The sequence below is a fragment of the Lissotriton vulgaris genome, unplaced genomic scaffold (assembly GCF_964263255.1).
Source record: "Lissotriton vulgaris unplaced genomic scaffold, aLisVul1.2 SCAFFOLD_1470, whole genome shotgun sequence".
Classification (NCBI taxonomy): Eukaryota; Metazoa; Chordata; class Amphibia; order Caudata; family Salamandridae; genus Lissotriton; species Lissotriton vulgaris.
Window position 1 is genome coordinate 324,309 of NW_028255787.1, and position 25,413 is coordinate 349,721.

General features: G+C 41.5%; 2 protein-coding genes across 2 annotated transcripts; both read right to left on the reverse strand.

Annotated features, from left to right (window-relative positions):
- Positions 1-7,839: 7,839 nt before the first annotated feature.
- Positions 7,840-8,968, reverse strand: LOC147658896 (uncharacterized). Its single transcript, XM_086952046.1, has 2 exons — positions 8,536-8,968; positions 7,840-8,228 (listed from the first exon to the last, which is right to left on the reverse strand). The coding sequence occupies exons 1-2, from the start codon at positions 8,966-8,968 to the stop codon at positions 7,840-7,842; spliced, it is 822 nt and encodes a 273-aa protein (XP_086808172.1).
- A 9,065-nt stretch (positions 8,969-18,033) lies between these two features.
- LOC147658897 (uncharacterized) lies at positions 18,034-19,162 on the reverse strand. Its single transcript, XM_086952047.1, has 2 exons — positions 18,730-19,162; positions 18,034-18,422 (listed from the first exon to the last, which is right to left on the reverse strand). The coding sequence occupies exons 1-2, from the start codon at positions 19,160-19,162 to the stop codon at positions 18,034-18,036; spliced, it is 822 nt and encodes a 273-aa protein (XP_086808173.1).
- Positions 19,163-25,413: the final 6,251 nt, after the last annotated feature.

A 25,413-nucleotide genomic window follows, 5' to 3' on the forward strand; every position in this document is an offset into this window, starting at 1 on the left:
ACAATTAAAAGGGCTACAGTGTATTCTAATATACCTGATCAAATCGCACTTAAACATAGACAACATAACGCAGAATGCTATGAATTTAGTGAACAAACTGGAAAGGTTTTGGCAAAAAGATTACGTCAGAACGCAGTCTTTAATGCTATTTCAAAGATCTTTGATGTGAAAGGGGTCATGCAAGAGTCAAAATCTGGGGTATTAAAAGCTTTTCAAGACTTTTATCAACTATTATATAGTGAACCAATGTAAATGTAAATGTAAATGTAGGTTTACTTATATAGCGCAACCTGTCACCCAAAGGGCATCCTGGCGCTTGCTTAGGGAACCCGTCCTGGTATTCCCCTGTGAGAGGCCCCGGCAGGGTATCCACAAGGTGAAAGCCAGGCATCCCGCCACGAGGGGCCGTTGTGGAGATTAAGAAAGCTATTGCCCAGAGTCGCAGAGCGTGAACCCGTGAGTCGAGAAGGCACCGGAGCGAGAATTATCGAGACCGTGGAATTTTTAGCCCAAGACCCGCCGAGGCGGGGAATTGAACCCTGGTCCAGGGCCGATCTCAGCTTCCGGGTCTGCCGCCTCTAACCCCTGAGCCACACTTCTCCACCAATAGATGGGGTGCGAGCTGAGAACAGTGCTGTGGAATATATGGAGAGTTTAGATACCACAGAACTTACAGAAATACAAAAGGCACTGTTAACAGCCGCTATAACGTGGGAAGAAATTGAAGCAGCCTTATTTGGTCTAGCTTCAGTTAAAGCTATGAGTCCGGATAACATTCCCCTCAAATTTTATCGTACTTTTAGAAAAATACTAAAAACAGAATTGATAGAACTATGTCAGCAATCTTTTTTAGGTAACCCCCCAGAATCTTGGTATATGGCAACCATCATAATTTTTAAGAAGAAAGATAAGGTTGATACTGATATGGCTTCATATAGACCAATTTCGCTTATCACCGCGGATAGTAAGGTTTATTCAAAGATATTGGCCAACAAATTGAATGATTTAATGCCAAGTCTATTTTCAATAAGACAGGATGGATTTATCTTAAATTGAGATACAATAGACCATGTGAGAAGGATTGTCTCTCTCTTGGATTGGGCACAAGCTACAAGATCCCCTGTTGCGGTAGCCCTGTTAGATGCGGAAAAAGCATTTGACAGTGTTTCTTGGAAGTTTTTATGGTCTACTTTAAACTGGAAGGGATTCCCTAAAGAATGTATTAATGCGATACAGGCATTGTATAACTATCCGAAGGCTGCAATTTGTATCTCCGGAGAACTTTCGGGCAGCTTGGCAATAACAGGGGGAACCAGACAAGGATGCCCTTGTTCCCCCTTGTTATTTGCTTTGTATATTGATCCTTTTTTAAATAGATTGGAAAAGGAAGCAGGAATCCTTCCGGTTAGGTTACATCAGGTAGCATATAAGGTGTTTGCATATGAAGACGTCGCTATTAAGACTGCGTTACCAAAGATAGTGGAATTGGCTAAAAGATTTCGGGGATACTCTGGTTATACATTGAATATTTTCAAAACACAGCTAATTCATTCGGAAGCAGGTCATCCAAAAGATATGTGTTTTTCTTCTGAGGCTCTTTACTTGGGTATTAAAATTTCAGCAAAAATAGATGATATAGTGCGGTTGAATGTAAATCCTATAGTAGCTTCAGTAAACAAAACTTTGGAAAGGCTGAATAACCTTCACCTATCTCTATATGGTCGTAGTAACGTTTAAAAATGTTAAATTTCCTGAAATTTCTGTATTTATTTTGCACGATTCTTCTTCTTTTTCCAAACTCTTTCTTTGTTAAAATTGAGAGACTGTGCTCTAGGTTTCTTTGGAGTTATCGTAGGTCTAGTAGAGCAATGAAGTGGTGTATATTACCTAGAGTTAGGGGAGGTTGGGGGATCCCAAATGTTCGGTTGTACTACTGGGCTGTATTGTTGAAACACATGGTTGTTTTGATATTTCACGATTTAATGATAGAAGAACCTGTTAGCCCCTCAATCTACGAAATTGTACTGGGTGAAGAGGCCAGACAATGCTTAGTTAGAATATTAGAACCCAGTTATTATAAAGAAACAAAATTTAAAATCTTATTGACGGCTTTTGAAATCTGGAAAAAAGTAAAAGGCAAACTTGGTCTGAATTCTAACCTGAATTACTACACACCTTTAAATAATTGTCGTGCACAACCGGATGTTTTCAGGGATCAGGTGATGGATAGATGGTACTCAGCAGGGATATGTTTATTAGGAGATTTATGTCAGGGGGATCAAATTACCTCTTTCACTAGTTTGCAGCATAAACATAATTTAGCTAGGACAGACTTTTTTAAGTATCTTCAAATACAAAGAAGGATCCAGCATCAGATAATGATGGATAGAATTGATATATTGGAAGCTATAAGAGCTAAACTTAAAATTGGTCCAGTTTAACAACTTCTGTTAAAAAGGCTACAAGATGATTTAGGTTTTTTTGAGCATAAATGGCGAAGAAAGTTGAAAAGTGATAAGATAGATATGACTAGAGCGATTGAATTATCAATTAAAGTCTTGTTTAATGGTCCATTAAAAAGTCAACATTTTATGTCCATATTTGATGTATATTACACCCCTGCGAAATTGGCAAAATTGATATCAAAAAGGGATGATAAATGTAACCGTTGTGGGTGTATTGACACAGATTCAGCTCACATGTTTTTTCACTGTCCTAAATTGTTACAATTTATTACTGATGTTCAATATTTTTAAAATGTCAGCCTGGGGATTCGTTTGCAATTATCAGCTGAAATGGTAATTCTGGGCTTCCAGGCAATTCGAATGGGATTTAGGACGGAAGCAGAGGAAGGGTTTTTATTTATCTGTATGTCGATCTTTCGGTTATGTATCACTGCTCAATGGCTAGACTCAGTTCCACCAGTTTTTAACATTTGGCAATCTAGATTATTATCTATATACTATTTGGAGATGGCGGCATATGAATCAAAAGGGGCAAGAAAATAGTTATTTGGCCAGAATCTCTGGTCTCCTCTTTCAAAATGGTTTTGAATTTTTTGACCAATGATTTAATTATTGTATACTGAATAATGCTGCACTTTGATGTACATATAATGGTTTGTGTTGCTTATAAGCTGAATGTTTTATTTATAAAGGCTGCTTGCTGACATAAACAATAAAAAAAGAAAATAATGATGGTGAGCTACCTCCAGAAGTAAGGGTCATTCTATTTCAAAAGGTCATTTTTTACAATTAAACAGCATGCTTGTGTAGGAAAAGCTTTGCAGTGATAGTCCAGTTTTGGTGGTCGGGATAAAAGGTGTAAATGTGAGTATACCTTTGGCAGCAGCTTCCAGGCAAATATAGAGTGCAATAATTGCTTCAAAGAAATAATCTACAAAATCTAGAATCTTCAATATTATAATATATCATGTTACAGTATATCATTTTGATGGCATTATTTTATGATAACCTGTAGTGCGTAATTCATGGCAAGCATATAATGCTACTAATTTACAGAATAGTCGTAGTTTGCAGACTTACTTTGTTATAATGTTAACCGCATCGCTGCTGCGGTTATTTTTGCGCTGTGCGGCTGTTTTCAAATAACCGCGTTACATGACGAGCTCAGCTCGTCATCAGCATCGAAGGGGTTAAAAAGAGTTTTATTTGTCAGATTCACTTTTATTTTATGAAATTACTAAGTGATGAGTATTAACTTCGCCTCCCATTCCGTATCTGCACAAACGCAGCGGCCCAAGGTCATTAACAAATTTAAAGGCCTACACTGGACATTTATATCGGATAGATAGTGCTAATATAGGGATTTGGTAGAGCTACGAATTTTGTCCCTGCATTGAGATGACATTAACCTATTTCCAGCTGGTATGGCAATCAATTTGAAATCATTCATATAATGTGACATTTTACTTAATACGTGATTTTTGTAAATGTATCCCACTGTGCCTTAAATGGCTTTGATGAAAACAGAATATAAATCAATATAACTCTATTATACACCCAGGGAGAGTTCTGTTTTGAACTTGTAAGAGTAATTGAAATGGAAATGTCAGGATCAAGACAAACGTAAAAGGTTCTCACACCTACCCTTTTTAATAAGAATTTGTGAATTTGTAAAAAGGGAAACCTGATGTGATTACAAAGTTTCTTCTGAAGCCTTCCTTTTTCATACAAATGGATCTTTATGCATTTTGCACAAACAGTTGAGTTTCAAAAGAAATATAAAAAGTAGTGGGAGTGATTTATTTGAAGTAAGTAGCAGAGACATTTCCTTAATGGAAATGACTTAACGTGGCTCATATCAAGAAAGCAACACATTCTTCTAGAGAATAGTGCAGATTATGCATAGAAAATGTAAACTTTCAAATCTAAAGTGAGTGGCGAACTAAGGGCCTCATGTACTATGAATTAATTCGGTAAAAGTGATCGCACCTACTTTTACTGAATGCATTTGTATTTTGTAAACCGACCTATGCATATTTATTGGTCTGTTCACAAAATACCAAGGGGCAGATGTATCAAGCCTTTTGTGACTCGCAAAGGCCGAAATTCGCAGAATTTTGGCCTTTGCGACTTGCAAAAGGCATTTTTGCATTTTTCTATATGCATCAAAAAATCGCAAAATAAGGAATTGCAATTATTTGCGATTCCTTATTTTGCCTAAGCATTTAAGGAATCGCAAATTTTGTGATTCCTAAATGAGATGTATGTAACTTTTTCAAATAGCGAATTTGTGTTAAGAAATTGCAAATTACCACCAACTTGTAGTTGGTGGTAATTTGCAATTTCTTTTAAAAATGCCCTTTTTGGCATTTGTGAGGGTGACATGTGACACACATACTTGCCCATAGGGCATGTATGTGTGCCACATGCCCACACATGTAAATTTCAGGGGTGCAGCAGGGTGTCTTTGAGACACCCCTGGACCCTTGAAATACTACTCAAATTGCGATTAGCAAATTGCGAATTCGCAATTTGAGAATTATTGCACTATCATTCCTATGGGCCTCCTGGCCTCCTGGCCCATAGGAATGCATTGGAAATTATTCCTTATTTGGGAATTCGCAAAATGCGAATTCACAAATAAAGAATATTAAGGAATCGCTTAAAAATAGCAATTTTGTACATACATTCCATTTTGCGAATTCTAAATAGCGATTCGCAAAAAATCGCTATTTAGAATTCGCAAATCGGAATCTGGATACATCTGCCCCTTCATAGTGGGATGCAATTCGACCTACACCATAGATATTAATAAGGTAGGTGACAAATTGCTACCGACTATGATTGGCCACAATCACAGGCATGGAGGCAAAACAACATGCCTGTAAAGCAATCTTTTTTTTTAAATGCAGCCCGTTTTTTCTAAAAAGCAAATGGAATCATTTAAAAAAGAAAATTTAAACTTTAGCAAACACTTTTTATCAGCAGGCAGTGGTCCCATGGTCTACTCCCTGCTCTGTGACCCCTTCCATTTACAAATGGGCTACCACCTCCCTTGAGGGGATTGAAGGTTTGCGACCAGATTTCAATCACTAGGGGCACTAGGGGCATATGTATGAAACTATTTCACATTCACAAACGCTACGAATCGCAAAAAAACAGCATTTGCGAATGCGAAATAGAGAAACGTGATGTAACACACATTTTTGCAACGCAAATTAAGAAAACGTAATTCATTGCGATTTCCTAATTTGCGAGGCCCGAAATCTGTGAATATCCTTGCAAATTCACAGTCTGCGATACGTAGGCTGCAAAAATCAGAAATTGAGAAACTGCAATTTAAGAAGTCGCTATTGAATGTTTGAAAAATTTGCAAATTGCAATTTTAAAAAATTTGCAATTTTGCGCTGCAAAATTACCACCAAGTGCAGGTGGTAACCAGGTGCAAGATATATAAACAGGCACACAATGCAACAGAGACTTCCACAATAGCAGCACTATAGTGTGGTAACCAGGTGCAAGATATATAAGCAGGCACACAATGCAACAGAGACTTCCACAGTAGCAGCACTATATGTGATAGCCAGGAGGCTGAGAATTCGGGCGGCAGCAGCTCAGAGGAGGATGCAACAGGAACGAATCTCCACAGTGCGCCTCACTCTGTTCCAGCAGACTGAGGAGGAGATCCATGAGAAGTATAGTCTGGACACAAAGACCATTTTCGACCTGATAGAGGAGCTGAAACCCTATCTGGAACACCCAACACGCAGGACCCAACCCGTTCCCACCCATGTGCAGGTTCTGTGCTGACTGCACCTACTGGCCTCAGGGAGTTTTCAAGGGGTGATAGCAGGTGGCAGGTGGGGTCTCTCAGAGTTGCCTGACGCGCTTCTTCCATGCATTCTTAGATGGAATGCTACAGCGGCTACAACATCACATACAAGTCCCCAGCACACAACAGGCATTACAGCAAACAAAACTGGACTTTTACCAGATTGCACGATTACCCTATGTAATTGGCTGCATAGATGGGACCCATGTGGCCCTCACATCCCCATCAACCAATGAATATGTATTCAGAAACCGTAAATCATACCATACCGTGAACATACAGGTCATCTGCAATGCCAAACATATCATCAATGACATTGAAGCCAAATACCCAGGCAGTACTCACGACTCCTTCATCTTTAGACATAGTGGGATACACAGACGTCTGAAAGCTGGCGAGTTTGGTGAGGGCTACCTGCTCGGTAAATGCATGGCACACATCCCTACATACAGTACATCTTTTGGGGGGCGGCATTGACTCACCTCTTGTTTTTATCCCTGCAAGTGACAGTGCATATGCAGTGCGGGACTTCATCCTGACGCCGTACCTTAATCCAGCCAATGCAAGGGAGAGGAGATACAACCGTGCACACAAATCTACGCGCTGTGTAATAGAGCGTACGTTTGGGATCTGAAGAGCCATTTCCGCTGCCTGCATAAAAGCGGAGTATGGCAATACAGCCATGAGACCTGCTGCAAGATTCTGGCTGTGCAATGCTCCACAACATAGCAATGAGAAAAGGCATACCAATAGAACTGAGTGATACAGATACGTCGGACGATGAGGACCCAGGTCCCCCTAGCAGACCAGCAGTTGGAGTTGGGGCAGCTGCAGGATGGCAGAAACGGGCTGAGATGACACAGAACTACTTCTAGGTGAGTAATGATGACAAGAGGCAACATACATTTTGCAGCTGATCTGTTTTTATTCACAACTGCAGGATGAAAGTTTGTCACACAGTCTGACCAACACAATGTGTGTCACTGTCTGTAGCACATATTAGGTCCACAGTACAGGTAGTCAGGCAAGTCTTGAATCTTGTAGGAATGGGTTGCATCACCCATTTGCGTGCCTCATTGTTCCAAATTCACCTCCTTCTTGGACGGACTGCTGCAGCCCGTTCTGGGGGCTAATTGCCCTCCCTTGGGTCCACAGGTGCTGCACCCAGTCTCCCACTGCGCCTTCTTGGATTTGGCACTGGTGGGGTGATACTGTTCCTACTGGATATCTCCTCACTCTCCCCTGTGGCAATGAGTGCTGTGCCACCTGCTTTTTCCGTCTGCAGGTTTTCAATGGCAGTGGTGACCTGCGCCAGGCCTTTTGCAATGTTGTGGCAGCAGTGGGACATCTCCACTTGCATGCTCACGCTGCAACATGTCAGCTCGCTAGTGGCAGTGCACAGGCAGTTCACCACCTTTGTGTAGCTGTGCAGAAGGAGGTTTGAGCATTTGCTAGCCCTGTGCCTGGCTGCCTGGTCCCTGTTTAATGTTGCCCATCATGCCCTCCCCCATGTAGCGCAGGCTTTTGTTCATTCTGCATAGCTTACGGTTCATGGACCCCCAGTGATTTGTGTTGCAGGCGCTGAATCTGCAGCATTCTGCCGTCCAGTCCTGCAAACAATGTGGCATCTTCGTCAGTGGCACAGCTGGACCTGGCCCTTGACCTGTGTCTGACTGCTCCTGACTCCCTATGTTGAGGTGTGTGCTGCTCATGCACCTGGGTGACACGCTGCCCAGGCTCTGCCTGTCCATCCTCCTCCCCTGTGAACTGTGGTTCATCCTCCAGTGGTGGCAGTGGTGGCACCGTGGTGTGCTTTCTACGTGGGACAGGTGTTGCCTCTGTGTCTGAGTCTGAGTCCCCATGACTTTCTTGGTCATCCAAATGTTCGGACTCCTCCCAGCCTGCGCTGTCTTCCTGTGTCCTGGCTTGTGCTACAGATGGAAAGTGGAATATATGATTTTGTGACTTTGTCTGCATTTCTCACTCAATAAAGTTTTCTGCATTTGTATTGGCTAACGGCTATCTCTCATTTTCCCCCTGTTCATGAATCACAGACGGCATTAACATTGCTATGTCTCATTGCCCCACTGTTATGCATCTGACTACATCTCCCATGATGCATTGCTGTGTGTGCTGGTAAAAGTGGACCGGAGAGACATGTGTAGTTTGTGCTTGGTGCATTCCTGACTGTGTGACTGGGATGGTGATGTCTGCTGCAGCATTCAGCATGCTTCTTACTTTGGCTGGTGGATGCAAGGTCAGAGCTGTCTATGTCAACCACACCACTGACGCTCTCGGGCAGAAGGGTTGACTCCACCAACTCCTCATGGGGTGTTGAGTCGGTGGCAGTAGATATTTCACCCCCAGTGTTGTTGGCCTCCGCCAGCCTGGCTGCCACCTTCTCCTTTGACCTTTGGTGCATGTCATACCAGAGCTTCCTTAACTCCTCCACTGTGCGCTGGGTCACACCAACTGCATTGGCTTTGTCCTGGATGTCCAGCCAGATCCTCCTCTTCCTGGACTCAGGTACCCAGAGTGCCTTCTTGCCAAATAAGAATTCATGGCTGCACATCATCTCCTCAAGAAGCACCTCCTGCTCTCTTTCACTGAATTTCTGTTTTCTTTTTCTTCCTGCACCCTCCTTGTCCTTCTGTTTGTCTTGGGACTTCATTGTAGCAGTTTCACTGGTGTGCTCACTCCTCTGCCTCTCTTCCCAGCCTCTGACTCTGCCTCAGGCAATCAGGTGCAGCAAATCACTCTCTCTTCCTGGGAGTGATGCCATCAAGCTTCACCTGAATTTCAGATTCCCTATATTTGCGATTTCTTATTTGTGAAATTCGCAATTAAGGAATCTCAAGAAAGGGATTCTCAGAGTTTTCTATGATTTTTAAGGAATCGCAAACAGTTAGCGACTTTTTATTTACATCACGATTAGCGATTCTTAACATGCGATTTGCAAAAAATCGCACTTTGAGAATCGCTAATCGGAGTTTTGATACATATGCCCCATAAGATTAATGCATACCCTTAAGAATTCGGTATTTGGAAGGGATGCCCTTAAATGCCCCTTCCAAATACCAGTTCCTTTTGGTTACGTAAATCCATTTAATGATTTAGAAAAACATTTCTGGATTGTTCAATGGGCGTAGTACTTTTCAAAAAGGGTTTCAGCATTAAGAAAACCTCTGGTCTACCAAATCAGATGGTTTGCAAATGCAAAAACTATTTGTGCATGAGTACCCTAAAGACCAATGAAGTGAAGGAAGGGTCGCAGATTAGTTCATGTTTTTGAATGGCAACTGCTCTAAGACCTGATCTTTATTTTGCACTGCAGAAGATATGCTACTCTCTTGCAGCGCAAAATGCACATTCTATATGATTCACAAAATCGTATACCCCTTGAACATAAATGATTTGTGATGCTGTTTACAAATCGCACTGAGAGGTCTGTGAAGGCATGAAGGTGTCTTGGGGTGGCAAGCATACCTCCATCTTTGTGTTCGAATTTTAAGAATACACAATGTCATTCCAAATTTAAATAGGTATTTTGCGAAGGGCCAGGGGGGGAGCATGCAAGGGTCTCTCGGAGCACAGATAGCTCACCACAATGCCAGCATTCTCACATTCGCAGTGTAGGATCTCTTGTGTAAATCTTATTTCTGGAATCTGCATCCAATCAACACTTCACCTTTGCAATTTTGGTTGTAAACCATTGATACATGGAATGAGGAGGAGTGGTGCCCAGGAACATCTTTTAAGGTTTTTGAGGGCCCTGGACCAAACATAATTTGGGGCCTTTTTCTCCTGACAACCCTAAATGTATTATCCATTTTAGGCACATTCAGTCCCTTAACAACTATGGTTAGACCATTTACAAACCTCTTCCTTGGCCAGCCTACATCTGGGCACAACCTTCTCAGACTCAGACAAGCAGAAAGACAAGCAACCCCAACAAGCCTGCTGGATGTGGTGTAGTGGATCGGTGTTTCACAATTTGGACCTGGTCGTATGGAAGGTGTTTTTTTTTCTCCATTTACTGCACTTTAGTCCCTGCTCTGTGAGGAACAGGAGCTCCAGGTCAGGTGGCACTAGGATGACTGCACCAGCCCAGCAGCTGCTTACTGTCAACAGGGCAGTCATGGAGGGAGCAAATAATGGTGCTCCACACTACACATTGGAGTGTGGGTTACCCACCAGAAAGGAGAAATACATATGATCCAACCAAGCCTTTTACCCACTATGTGTGTTGTAGCTAGTCTTTAATCACTATTTAGCCAAATGGTGCTGATGGGTGCTTTTGTTTACTGCACTGTTTGTGCTGTGCTTTACAGGTATTATGTCTCAGAAGGCATCAGGCTGTGATTGAACCTGCTGACAGGAGTTCCACAAGGATTATGCAGTCACATGGGGGGCACACAATGTCTTTCTTTACTTTACAAAAGTGGAACATGTTGAATAAAGTCAAAGGCCTGTGCAGTGGGGGTAAGTCTATGCATTTAAAAAAGTTGAATCGCTTGCTTTATATAACCAGATGAAGTAAAGAAACGGGCTATTTTAAAAAATCTAGACAGTCTGATACTTTCGCACAAGCTTGAGATGTATGAAAGGTTTTTGCATTCGCAAATTGTCCTAATCACTATTTGCGGAAGCAAAAGGCCCTTTCAGAATGTACGAAAGGTAATTTGGTCTGTCCAAATTGTGATTCATTCCTTTTGGAAATCGCTATTTTTGAGATTTCAAATAAGGAATCGCAAATTGGGATTTCCAAATTGCAAATCACAATTTGTATGTATGAAGCATTTCGTAATTGCGACTAGTCACAAAATACAGTTTCAGGAAATGCAATTACCACCAATTTCAATCAGTTGCTAATCAGGTGCAACCTATCTTAAACTGCCTCAAAATGCATCGCGCCCTTTCACAATGGCAGGATTGCATGTTCTGGCGAGGAGAATGATGATTTTGACTGGTACGTAGAGGAGGAGACAGGAGAGGATTTTTAGTGTTAGGGTAACCCTGCTCAATCAAGTGAAGAGGAGATATTTGAGAAAAACAGGCTCAGTAGTGAGTCCATTTTAGAATCGATTGCTCCACACCTACAGACCCAGACAGATAAAAGCAATGCCATTCCACTGCATGTGTAGGTATTGCATTGCCTACAACTTTAAGCATCTGGAAGTTACCAGGAAGTAGCAGCAGTAGCAGACGGAGTCTCCCAAAGTGCATGGTCACGTTTTCTCTATAGGGTTCTTGATGGTATGTTGTCCAAAATTAATGAGTACATTTAATTTCCTGCTTCTCAACAGTACTTACAACATACAAAAAAATTATTTTAAGTTCTGGCACATATTTGTAATGCCACAGCGCCTTGAGACCCTTGCGGGTGAGTAGCGTGCAATACAAATTCTGTAATTGATTGATTGATAGAGGGTGTGTTGATGGTACACATATTGCTATCTGTCCGCCATCTGCTAATTAATTTATCAAAATCGCAAAAATAGTCACTCCCTCAATATACAGGTTGTGTTTGTGTGTGATACATCCTGCACCACAGATCTTGTAGCCAGATTTCCAGGCAGCACTCATGGTTCATATATGTTCCGCCACAGTGGGGACTCACAAAAACAGTTGAAGTAGGTCTTACCGTAGGACCCAAGCATCTTTAAAATGACACTAGGCAAAGAGAGACAGAGTTAGACATCAAGCTAGTCAGAAAGAAGGAAAAGGTTGAAATATGGAAATAGACAGAGGTGAAATAGAGAAAAATAAAAACACTTTCCCACAGCCCCTTGGAAGGTGGGGGTGCTGAGAAATTGTCCACTGTGCCCGTGCTTTAAAACATCTCTGGTGATAATTTTGCTTGTGCACACACTGCACACTCTCTCAAATGCATCTTCATTGAAGTGGTGAGGTGTTGACACTACAAATGTCTAATCACCATGTCCTGGGGTTTCCCTACACCTGCATGGCAAACAACAGTGGTGTAATGGCAAAGCTGTGTCACTTATTTCTTCAAGTTCTGATCTGGAATGTGTACACTTAACATGTGTAGAGGAAGATGATTCTGGAGCCTGCATTGCCAAGGTTCCTCTTTAATTCATTGATGTGATACATGACCTTAATGAAATCCGCAACCGCAAGTGCCCTAAAAGACTTTATACGACTTAGCCCATATCTGTCCTCTCCGGGGGAGGGTAAGGCACAGAAAGCCCACTAGATACCAGCAGAGCTATTCACAGAAATAACTTACACTTGTGAGTATGTTATAGGTGTAAGTTAACTCTTACACAAATGGGTAATTGTACTACATTTGGATATTTACCATGTGTGAATGTAAAGCTACTCAAAAGTACAGACTTACGTGCCGCAGGCCCCTAAAAGTTACAAGTGTACATTACTACAGCCAAAAAGGAGCAGAAGTAAATTCAGCACCCCACATGATCAACCACTGGAACTGCAACAATGGGGGTGAGGTCATATGATACAACCATTTAGGAAATATTATTAAATTAAAATGACTTAGTTCAACTTTTTATATATATAATTTTTATCTATCTATTTATCTATCTATCTATCTTTCTATCTGCATATACCTGTACATATTCATATACATATGCATACAAGCATACCTTTACATATACTTGTTAGATGTGTATATGTGTACATATATTTAATGAATCTAATGTTAAAAAATAAATACAACTAAAACAATATTATGATGTTATGCTAACATATGTTAACATATTTTTAAATTTAAAAATCAATGTACCTTTAACAAAAAATGTAATTAATTATATATGTATACCTTTGAGTAATTCTTAATATATAATAAATAAATATATTACATTTTATTTTAGGTGGGTTTTTTTAAAACGTTCAACAACAAGTGGGGAGGGTCTAAGGGCAGGTTTACCGACCAACCAGGTATAGGCCCCTAAACTCAATATACCACAACAAATAATACCTGGGGGTCAAAAGAAAGAGGAAAGTTTGACAGTAAGAGCCACTACACCCAATGCACACAGGACAGTATCAGTGGGAAGTGATAGTTAGTAGATGGTCAAGTCGAGACTCATGAGTACAAGGAGAAAAATATATTGTTCCCATCAGAAGCCACACTGTACCGCCCTTGTTGTCATCATATGGGATCTCCTTACCCAGGAGACAAGACGGCCGGTAAGCATTACCGTGACCGAAATGTAATAAGAGAGCAGAACAGCAGAATATAGTGGTGGCTACTGAAAAAAGCAGTGTATAGTGTTTGGAGTGAAAAAGTGAAGGGTACTAAAATTAGGTGAATGGGTGGAAAAAGAAAGTTTATTAATATCCCCCAAACCCTAAGGTTAAAAGGCAGGTGTGGGTGCAGGTTTTAAAAAATAACCGCACTTATTAGTGGTCGACATGTTTCAGCATATCAAAGATTTTCTTAATGCATTCTTCAGGACCTATATTTAATACACTACTGCTTTTAGAATAATAAATAAATTATGAAGATATCACCTGGACATCCAGGCGTGCTCAACCGAATACTGTCAGTGCAATGGTAGTAGATCCAACATGTAAAACAAACAAACAAACACACATGTAGAACACATAAAGTTATTCACATTGTTAATGTTTGTATTCATAGTGGCATTGCAATATGTTCAATCATACCTCATAATGTGGGTATGCACTCACCCTTACGTGTAGGTTGAGTAGCTTCACCCCACCTGGCTGCAGCGCAGGTAAAAGGAGCACCGCTCTGTGAGAAATCACATAATTTTTACAGAGCTGCTAGTGATATGACACTAACCAAATTCATAAAATAAATGAAAATAAATGAAAGTATACTTCGAGAGAAGAGGTTGTCTGAGCCTCTGATAACCAGGCTGGGCTGAACGCCGCGATCCGTCATGGCTCAAAAACGTTGACAACCAAATAGGGACGCTTAATGCATGAAAGGCGAGCCGTGTCAGTTATATTGAAATAGCTACGTGGCCTCCAACGGAGTGTAAACACAAGGGGCACACGAAATATGCTGCGTGCAATTAATGGCTTCGTATAAATGGTGGCAAGATAACTTCTAGTAGCTGGTAGTGCAGAATTTGGAAACGCGCACCGAAAACACGCTTCGTTTTCAAGATATGCTGCGTGCAATTCATGGCTTCGTATAAACGGTGGCAAGATAACTTCTAGTATCTGGTAGTACAGAATTTGGAAACGCGCACCGAAACACGCTTCGTTATCAAGATAGTGCGCTTGTCTCTAGCGGCGTTTGCATGCAGAGTAAGACAGAGTTGGACAACACAAAAGCACGCGTAATGCGTGCACTCACCTGGCCGTCGGCGTCTCCAGGCAGTCTTCAGTACTGCTCGGGGGGGCGCCGGCTGCCGAATGAGATAGTGTTTTATGCTTGGCAAGCCAGCCGTGACGAAAACGGTCACGTGACGGCAGGAATTATGGGAATTGTAGTTCTATCCCCAGTGCACCTAAACGAAGGAGGTTTATTTTCCTGGCTGTACCGTGGTGTATATATTGTACAAGTCCTTGGTCAAAAGGCATAGTGGTCTGCTCAATTAGAGACGTGCAGATGAAAGTAAACGAATATTTATTCGTTGTTTTTATTATTAATATTAATATTCTGTGTCAATGTGCCCATTAGAAGGAACAACATACGGAGAATTTTGATACACTAACCAATGGATAGGGGGCTTGATTGTGTGATGTATTACTCAAGTCATTAAACAGCATACCAAAGACCCCAAACGTATAGTGTATGTTTACTAGTATGTGATGACTAGCCAGTAAATGTTAATATCATATCATATAGGTAGTTTAAAGGGACATAATGTTTCTGACACCTCAGAGGGACATCCAGGGTATGGGCTCATTGAGGCCTTCCTTGTCGCTGTTAAGGCGGTATACCCATTTCTGTTCTATCTTGAACAAGAAACGGCTTGTATCTGCACATGAGTCAGGAATGTGCGGCTGTTCCAGGACTGTCCAATAAAAATCTTCTGGACCGTGGCCCTTCTCCAAGAAATGTGCGGTCAGTCTGGTGGCTTGCTTACGGCACCGCACTGTGCTCTTATGTTCCTGGATACGTGTGCGGACCTTTCTGGTTGTCATGCCGACATACCGTAGTTCACACGGACATTTGATCATATATATCAAGTTACTACTATTACAATTCGTAAACTTGTTTTGTGTCCATGGACGATTGGTGCCAATGTCAACTTCAGTAGATTTGTTAGTCTGAGGACAGACGGTGCAATTTCCACATGGGTGGTGTCCGACCACAGCTGGTAAGTCCCAAAGGGTACCCACTTGTCTCCCTTCTTTACTGCGTGGACGTGTATGGACCAATTGGTCCTTCAGGTTCGGTCCTCTTTTGTATGCGAACAGGGGCTCAGGGATGTCATCACCTCCGGTCTTAAGGATGGACCAGTGTTTCTTTATGATTTTCTGTAGCTGGTTGGATCGGTTGTTGAAGGTGTTAACAAATGCAATCCGATCTGTTTTTTCTTTTGGAGGGTTGATTGCAAGTAGGGCATCCCTATGGTTGTTTGAGGCCCTCTTTTTAGATCTACGAATGTTTTTTTAAAACACATCTTTATGAATATAATGCTAACTTAATTTAATATATTTAAATGACTGAAATATTTAACTAAACATTAGGTTAATAGTGCCATAGCTTTTTTATCTTGTTCTACAGGCACAGTAAAAATATAAAGTTGATTTACATGAATATTTAACAATAAAATATATGTTTTTAAACAATTTAATAAACTTTTAAAAGTCTCCCTATACCCCCTATATTTTACCATAGGGAGAACCCTGTCTCAGAGATACTTTAATTTAATTTAACATTATTTCCCACAAGGTTTCATTTCAAGTGCCTACCTCTATTATTTTCTATACAATGGTGTTGCAGTACCAGTGGTTCGCCATTTGTGACGCTGGACTTACCTCCATTTTCTATTGTTTTTTGTCCGTTTTGGATGTGAAAACTTTAGAAGTGCAGTTTGTGAATAGGCTCAGGTATACTCTTTTCTGATCGGGTGCATGTCCCTCAATAAACCCCTCCCTAATCTTCTCTAAACCCCTGCTTACCCCTACATAAATCCCTCCAATTTAGTAGTAAGTGTTCACCCTTATCCAGCCATGCCCCCGGTCCCTACCACATTTAGTAGTAGGAGTAAACGTATATGTGTGAGGGTCTTGCCATAGAAAATATAAGAGAAGTGGATATTTACACTCTTAGGTTTATGAATTATTACTGAAGCACTACTTTAAATACTACAAAATACAGTTTGTGAATCAGGGCCCAGGATTATTTTTATTTTAAAGAATTGTACAAGGCCTGCTCAGTATGGCATTGGGCTACAGCTGCACTCCTTGAATGGAGGGGCAGGGGGAACAAACATCTCACTAGACACAAGGATTTGGTGTGAAAAAAGAGTAGGGTGGGGTCCTGCTGTCCTAACTTCGGGTTGCACACCCATCAATTAGCCCAAACAGTCAGTTTTGGGGATTTATCCCAATGTTTCCTCCCAGGGGGCAGAAGGGGTGAAGTAGAAAACACACTAAACACATGGGACATATTTTTATTTAAAACAAAGAGAATAGGATGGGGCTAGTCTCTCCTGGCACTTGTCTACCCTTTCCACCCCTAGTGTACAACAGTCGTTCTGTGCAAGCAAAGGCTATGGGTATTTGCTCCCACTCCCTGTACCCTGGAGCACTTTACCTATGTGTCATAGCCATATTACAGACATCCTGCAGAGGCAAGAAATGTGTTGAGGTAGCACTGACTATGTGCCACAAAAGGTGGTACACAGTCATGGCTTCCAATGAGGTTGCTTGCTAGGAGGGTGCAAAGGGGTTGTGATGACACCTATCTGTGCTCCTTTTCAAAGAGAGGCCAGTCCACTTCAGTGAAAGATAGAGTAATGGTGTGTGTTATGAAATCAAAAAACATTTATAGAGCGCATAGATACTCGGCAGAGTGTCCCGGCGCTAGCAGATCAATGAAACGTAAGGATCTATAGAAGAGAGTTAGAACACTTTATTAACAAGCCAAGTCTACAACTGATGTCTAAAAGACTTTGAGTCGTTAATGGTTCTGAGAGACAAGGGCAAATAATTCTAGCCCGTGGTAGCTGGACAAAGCAGAAAAAGAAGAATAGCTCTATCTTCTCTTCTTCGTCTTGGACACTACTGTCAGCAAAGCCTCCCTAGAGCACAATGTTCTTGTGGGCTGGTAGTGTGGTAGCCTATTGGACAAATAGTTAGTACCAATTCCATAAAAAGCTTTGTGGGCTAAGGTCAGTCCCTTAAATTTCTCTCTTGCCTTGACCTGTAACCAATGCAAATCTTTAAGATGGACATACACTACACTATTCCTAGGAATCTTGAGTAAAAGCCAAGCAGCAGCATTCTGCACCACCTGTATTTTTATTAACAAGGACTCTGGGAGACCCCAGTAATGAGCATTCGCATAGTCCAGCCGGGAGGTCAATAAAGAATGGATCACCATCCTTTGACAGGTAGTAAGGAGCATATTCAGGAACTTCCTCAACATCCTGGGGAGGCCAAAACATGCAGTGCACAGGCAGTTCACCACCTTTGTGTAGCTGTGCAGAAGGAGGTTTGAGCATTTGCTAGCCCTGTGCCTGGCTGCCTGGTTCCTGTTTAATGTTGCCCATCATGCCCTCCCCCATGTAGCGCAGGCTTTTGTTCATTCTGCATAGCTTACGGTTCATGGACCCCCAGTGATTTGTGTTGCAGGCGCTGAATCTGCAGCATTCTGCCGTCCAGTCCTGCAAACAATGTGGCATCTTCGTCAGTGGCACAGCTGGACCTGGCCCTTGACCTGTGTCTGACTGCTCCTGACTCCCTATGTTGAGGTGTGTGCTGCTCATGCACCTGGGTGACACGCTGCCCAGGCTCTGCCTGTCCATCCTCCTCCCCTGTGAACTGTGGTTCATCCTCCAGTGGTGGCAGTGGTGGCACCGTGGTGTGCTTTCTACGTGGGACAGGTGTTGCCTCTGTGTCTGAGTCTGAGTCCCCATGACTTTCTTGGTCATCCAAATGTTCGGACTCCTCCCAGCCTGCGCTGTCTTCCTGTGTCCTGGCTTGTGCTACAGATGGAAAGTGGAATATATGATTTTGTGACTTTGTCTGCATTTCTCACTCAATAAAGTTTTCTGCATTTGTATTGGCTAACGGCTATCTCTCATTTTCCCCCTGTTCATGAATCACAGACGGCATTAACATTGCTATGTCTCATTGCCCCACTGTTATGCATCTGACTACATCTCCCATGATGCATTGCTGTGTGTGCTGGTAAAAGTGGACCGGAGAGACATGTGTAGTTTGTGCTTGGTGCATTCCTGACTGTGTGACTGGGATGGTGATGTCTGCTGCAGCATTCAGCATGCTTCTTACTTTGGCTGGTGGATGCAAGGTCAGAGCTGTCTATGTCAACCACACCACTGACGCTCTCGGGCAGAAGGGTTGACTCCACCAACTCCTCATGGGGTGTTGAGTCGGTGGCAGTAGATATTTCACCCCCAGTGTTGTTGGCCTCCGCCAGCCTGGCTGCCACCTTCTCCTTTGACCTTTGGTGCATGTCATACCAGAGCTTCCTTAACTCCTCCACTGTGCGCTGGGTCACACCAACTGCATTGGCTTTGTCCTGGATGTCCAGCCAGATCCTCCTCTTCCTGGACTCAGGTACCCAGAGTGCCTTCTTGCCAAATAAGAATTCATGGCTGCACATCATCTCCTCAAGAAGCACCTCCTGCTCTCTTTCACTGAATTTCTGTTTTCTTTTTCTTCCTGCACCCTCCTTGTCCTTCTGTTTGTCTTGGGACTTCATTGTAGCAGTTTCACTGGTGTGCTCACTCCTCTGCCTCTCTTCCCAGCCTCTGACTCTGCCTCAGGCAATCAGGTGCAGCAAATCACTCCCTCTTCCCGGGAGTGATGCCATCAAGCTTCACCTGAATTTCAGATTCCCTATATTTGCGATTTCTTATTTGTGAAATTCGCAATTAAGGAATCTCAAGAAAGGGATTCTCAGAGTTTTCTATGATTTTTAAGGAATCGCAAACAGTTAGCGACTTTTTATTTACATCACGATTAGCGATTCTTAACATGCGATTTGCAAAAAATCGCACTTTGAGAATCGCTAATCGGAGTTTTGATACATATGCCCCATAAGATTAATGCATACCCTTAAGAATTCGGTATTTGGAAGGGATGCCCTTAAATGCCCCTTCCAAATACCAGTTCCTTTTGGTTACGTAAATCCATTTAATGATTTAGAAAAACATTTCTGGATTGTTCAATGGGCGTAGTACTTTTCAAAAAGGGTTTCAGCATTAAGAAAACCTCTGGTCTACCAAATCAGATGGTTTGCAAATGCAAAAACTATTTGTGCATGAGTACCCTAAAGACCAATGAAGTGAAGGAAGGGTCGCAGATTAGTTCATGTTTTTGAATGGCAACTGCTCTAAGACCTGATCTTTATTTTGCACTGCAGAAGATATGCTACTCTCTTGCAGCGCAAAATGCACATTCTATATGATTCACAAAATCGTATACCCCTTGAACATAAATGATTTGTGATGCTGTTTACAAATCGCACTGAGAGGTCTGTGAAGGCATGAAGGTGTCTTGGGGTGGCAAGCATACCTCCATCTTTGTGTTCGAATTTTAAGAATACACAATGTCATTCCAAATTTAAATAGGTATTTTGCGAAGGGCCAGGGGGGGAGCATGCAAGGGTCTCTCGGAGCACAGATAGCTCACCACAATGCCAGCATTCTCACATTCGCAGTGTAGGATCTCTTGTGTAAATCTTATTTCTGGAATCTGCATCCAATCAACACTTCACCTTTGCAATTTTGGTTGTAAACCATTGATACATGGAATGAGGAGGAGTGGTGCCCAGGAACATCTTTTAAGGTTTTTGAGGGCCCTGGACCAAACATAATTTGGGGCCTTTTTCTCCTGACAACCCTAAATGTATTATCCATTTTAGGCACATTCAGTCCCTTAACAACTATGGTTAGACCATTTACAAACCTCTTCCTTGGCCAGCCTACATCTGGGCACAACCTTCTCAGACTCAGACAAGCAGAAAGACAAGCAACCCCAACAAGCCTGCTGGATGTGGTGTAGTGGATCGGTGTTTCACAATTTGGACCTGGTCGTGTGGAAGGTGTTTTTTTTTCTCCATTTACTGCACTTTAGTCCCTGCTCTGTGAGGAACAGGAGCTCCAGGTCAGGTGGCACTAGGATGACTGCACCAGCCCAGCAGCTGCTTACTGTCAACAGGGCAGTCATGGAGGGAGCAAATAATGGTGCTCCACACTACACATTGGAGTGTGGGTTACCCACCAGAAAGGAGAAATACATATGATCCAACCAAGCCTTTTACCCACTATGTGTGTTGTAGCTAGTCTTTAATCACTATTTAGCCAAATGGTGCTGATGGGTGCTTTTGTTTACTGCACTGTTTGTGCTGTGCTTTACAGGTATTATGTCTCAGAAGGCATCAGGCTGTGATTGAACCTGCTGACAGGAGTTCCACAAGGATTATGCAGTCACATAGGGGGCACACAATGTCTTTCTTTACTTTACAAAAGTGGAACATGTTGAATAAAGTCAAAGGCCTGTGCAGTGGGGGTAAGTCTATGCATTTAAAAAAGTTGAATCGCTTGCTTTATATAACCAGATGAAGTAAAGAAACGGGCTATTTTAAAAAATCTAGACAGTCTGATACTTTCGCACAAGCTTGAGATGTATGAAAGGTTTTTGCATTCGCAAATTGTCCTAATCACTATTTGCGGAAGCAAAAGGCCCTTTCAGAATGTACGAAAGGTAATTTGGTCTGTCCAAATTGTGATTCATTCCTTTTGGAAATCGCTATTTTTGAGATTTCAAATAAGGAATCGCAAATTGGGATTTCCAAATTGCAAATCACAATTTGTATGTATGAAGCATTTCGTAATTGCGACTAGTCACAAAATACAGTTTCAGGAAATGCAATTACCACCAATTTCAATCAGTTGCTAATCAGGTGCAACCTATCTTAAACTGCCTCAAAATGCATCGCGCCCTTTCACAATGGCAGGATTGCATGTTCTGTTGAGGAGAATGATGATTTTGACTGGTACGTAGAGGAGGAGACAGGAGAGGATTTTTAGTGTTAGGGTAACCCTGCTCAATCAAGTGAAGAGGAGATATTTGAGAAAAACAGGCTCAGTAGTGAGTCCATTTTAGAATCGATTGCTCCACACCTACAGACCCAGACAGATAAAAGCAATGCCATTCCACTGCATGTGTAGGTATTGCATTGCCTACAACTTTAAGCATCTGGAAGTTACCAGGAAGTAGCAGCAGTAGCAGACGGAGTCTCCCAAAGTGCATGGTCACGTTTTCTCTATAGGGTTCTTGATGGTATGTTGTCCAAAATTAATGAGTACATTTAATTTCCTGCTTCTCAACAGTACTTACAACATACAAAAAAATTATTTTAAGTTCTGGCACATATTTGTAATGCCACAGCGCCTTGAGACCCTTGCGGGTGAGTAGCGCGCAATACAAATTCTGTAATTGATTGATTGATAGAGGGTGTGTTGATGGTACACATATTGCTATCTGTCCGCCATCTGCTAATTAATTTATCAAAACCGCAAAAATAGTCACTCCCTCAATATACAGGTTGTGGTTGTGTGTGATACATCCTGCACCACAGATCTTGTAGCCAGATTTCCAGGCAGCACTCATGGTTCATATATGTTCCGCCACAGTGGGGACTCACAAAAACAGTTGAAGTAGGTCTTACCGTAGGACCCAAGCATCTTTAAAATGACACTAGGCAAAGAGAGACAGAGTTAGACATCAAGCTAGTCAGAAAGAAGGAAAAGGTTGAAATATGGAAATAGACAGAGGTGAAATAGAGAAAAATAAAAACACTTTCCCACAGCCCCTTGGAAGGTGGGGGTGCTGAGAAATTGTCCACTGTGCCCGTGCTTTAAAACATCTCTGGTGATAATTTTGCTTGTGCACACACTGCACACTCTCTCAAATGCATCTTCATTGAAGTGGTGAGGTGTTGACACTACAAATGTCTAATCACCATGTCCTGGGGTTTCCCTACACCTGCATGGCAAACAACAGTGGTGTAATGGCAAAGCTGTGTCACTTATTTCTTCAAGTTCTGATCTGGAATGTGTACACTTAACATGTGTAGAGGAAGATGATTCTGGAGCCTGCATTGCCAAGGTTCCTCTTTAATTCATTGATGTGATACATGACCTTAATGAAATCCGCAACCGCAAGTGCCCTAAAAGACTTTATACGACTTAGCCCATATCTGTCCTCTCCGGGGGAGGGTAAGGCACAGAAAGCCCACTAGATACCAGCAGAGCTATTCACAGAAATAACTTACACTTGTGAGTATGTTATAGGTGTAAGTTAACTCTTACACAAATGGGTAATTGTACTACATTTGGATATTTACCATGTGTGAATGTAAAGCTACTCAAAAGTACAGACTTACGTGCCGCAGGCCCCTAAAAGTTACAAGTGTACATTACTACAGCCAAAAAGGAGCAGAAGTAAATTCAGCACCCCACATGATCAACCACTGGAACTGCAACAATGGGGGTGAGGTCATATGATACAACCATTTAGGAAATATTATTAAATTAAAATGACTTAGTTCAACTTTTTATATATATAATTTTTATCTATCTATTGATCTATCTATCTATCTTTCTATCTGCATATACCTGTACATATTCATATACATATACATACAAGCATACCTTTACATATACTTGTTAGATGTGTATATGTGTACATATATTTAATGAATCTAATGTTAAAAAATAAATACAACTAAAACAATATTATGATGTTATGCTAACATATGTTAACATATTTTTACATTTAAAAATCAATGTACCTTTAACAAAAAATGTAATTAATTATATATGTATACCTTTGAGTAATTCTTAATATATAATAAATAAATATATTACATTTTATTTTAGGTGGGTTTTTTTAAAACACATCTTTATGAATATAATGCTAACTTAATTTAATATATTTAAATGACTGAAATATTTAACTAAACATTAGGTTAATAGTGCCATAGCTTTTTTATCTTGTTCTACAGGCACAGTAAAAATATAAAGTTGATTTACATGAATATTTAACAATAAAATATATGTTTTTAAACAATTTAATAAACTTTTAAAAGTCTCCCTATACCCCCTATATTTTACCATAGGGAGAACCCTGTCTCAGAGATACTTTAATTTAATTTAACATTATTTCCCACAAGGTTTCATTTCAAGTGCCTACCTCTATTATTTTCTATACAATGGTGTTGCAGTACCAGTGGTTCGCCATTTGTGACGCTGGACTTACCTCCATTTTCTATTGTTTTTTGTCCGTTTTGGATGTGAAAACTTTAGAAGTGCAGTTTGTGAATAGGCTCAGGTATACTCTTTTCTGATCGGGTGCATGTCCCTCAATAAACCCCTCCCTAATCTTCTCTAAACCCCTGCTTACCCCTACATAAATCCCTCCAATTTAGTAGTAAGTGTTCACCCTTATCCAGCCATGCCCCCGGTCCCTACCACATTTAGTAGTAGGAGTAAACGTATATGTGTGAGGGTCTTGCCATAGAAAATATAAGAGAAGTGGATATTTACACTCTTAGGTTTATGAATTACTACTGAAGCACTACTTTAAATACTACAAAATACAGTTTGTGAATCAGGCCCCAGGATTATTTTTATTTTAAAGAATTGTACAAGGCCTGCTCAGTATGGCATTGGGCTACAGCTGCACTCCTTGAATGGAGGGGCAGGGGGAACAAACATCTCACTAGACACAAGGATTTGGTGTGAAAAAAGAGTAGGGTAGGGTCCTGCTGTCCTGACTTCGGGTTGCACACCCATCAATTAGCCCAAACAGTCAGTTTTGGGGATTTATCCCAATGTTTCCTCCCAGGGGGCAGAAGGGGTGAAGTAGAAAACACACTAAACACATGGGACATATTTTTATTTAAAAAAAAGAGAATAGGATGGGGCTAGTCTCTCCTGGCACTTGTCTACCCTTTCCACCCCTAGTGTACAACAGTTGTTCTGTGCAAGCAAAGGCTATGGGTATTTGCTCCCACTCCCTGTACCCTGGAGCACTTTACCTATGTGTCATAGCCATATTACAGACATCCTGCAGAGGCAAGAAATGTGTTGAGGTAGCACTGACTATGTGCCACAAAAGGTGGTACACAGTCATGGCTTCCAAAGAGGTTGCTTGCTAGGAGGGTGCAAAGGGGTTGTGATGACACCTATCTGTGCTCCTTTTCAAAGAGAGGCCAGTCCACTTCAGTGAAAGATAGAGTAATGGTGTGTGTTATGAAATCAAAAAACATTTATAGAGCGCATAGATACTCGGCAGAGTGTCCCGGCGCTAGCAGATCAATGAAACGTAAGGATCTATAGAAGAGAGTTAGAACACTTTATTAAAAAGCCAAGTCTACAACTGATGTCTAAAAGACTTTGAGTCGTTAATGGTTCTGAGAGACAAGGGCAAATAATTCTAGCCCGTGGTAGCTGGACAAAGCAGAAAAAGAAGAATAGCTCTATCTTCTCTTCTTCGTCTTGGACACTACTGTCAGCAAAGCCTCCCTAGAGCACAATGTTCTTGTGGGCTGGTAGTGTGGTAGCCTATTGGACAAATAGTTAGTACCAATTCCATAAAAAGCTTTGTGGGCTAAGGTCAGTCCCTTAAATTTCTCTCTTGCCTTGACCTGTAACCAATGCAAATCTTTAAGATGGACATACACTACACTATTCCTAGGAATCTTGAGTAAAAGCCAAGCAGCAGCATTCTGCACCACCTGTATTTTTGTTAACAAGGACTCTGGGAGACCCCAGTAATGAGCATTCGCATAGTCCAGCCGGGAGGTCAATAAAGAATGGATCACCATCCTTTGACAGGTAGTAAGGAGCATATTCAGGAACTTCCTCAACATCCTGGGGAGGCCAAAACATGCTCCAACTAAGCTCTCAACTTGAGATTTCAAGATGAGATTATTATCAAATT

Bases quoted from the DNA above. Each gene is read 5' to 3' on its own strand.
- LOC147658896 (XM_086952046.1), bottom strand. From the start codon at position 8,968: ATGAAGTCCCAAGACAAACAGAAGGACAAGGAGGGTGCAGGAAGAAAA. The intron at 8,229-8,535 runs GTAAGAAGCATG...TTCCATCTGTAG, and splicing joins CCTTGCATCCACCAGCCAAA to CACAAGCCAGGACACAGGAA.
- LOC147658897 (XM_086952047.1), bottom strand. From the start codon at position 19,162: ATGAAGTCCCAAGACAAACAGAAGGACAAGGAGGGTGCAGGAAGAAAA. The intron at 18,423-18,729 runs GTAAGAAGCATG...TTCCATCTGTAG, and splicing joins CCTTGCATCCACCAGCCAAA to CACAAGCCAGGACACAGGAA.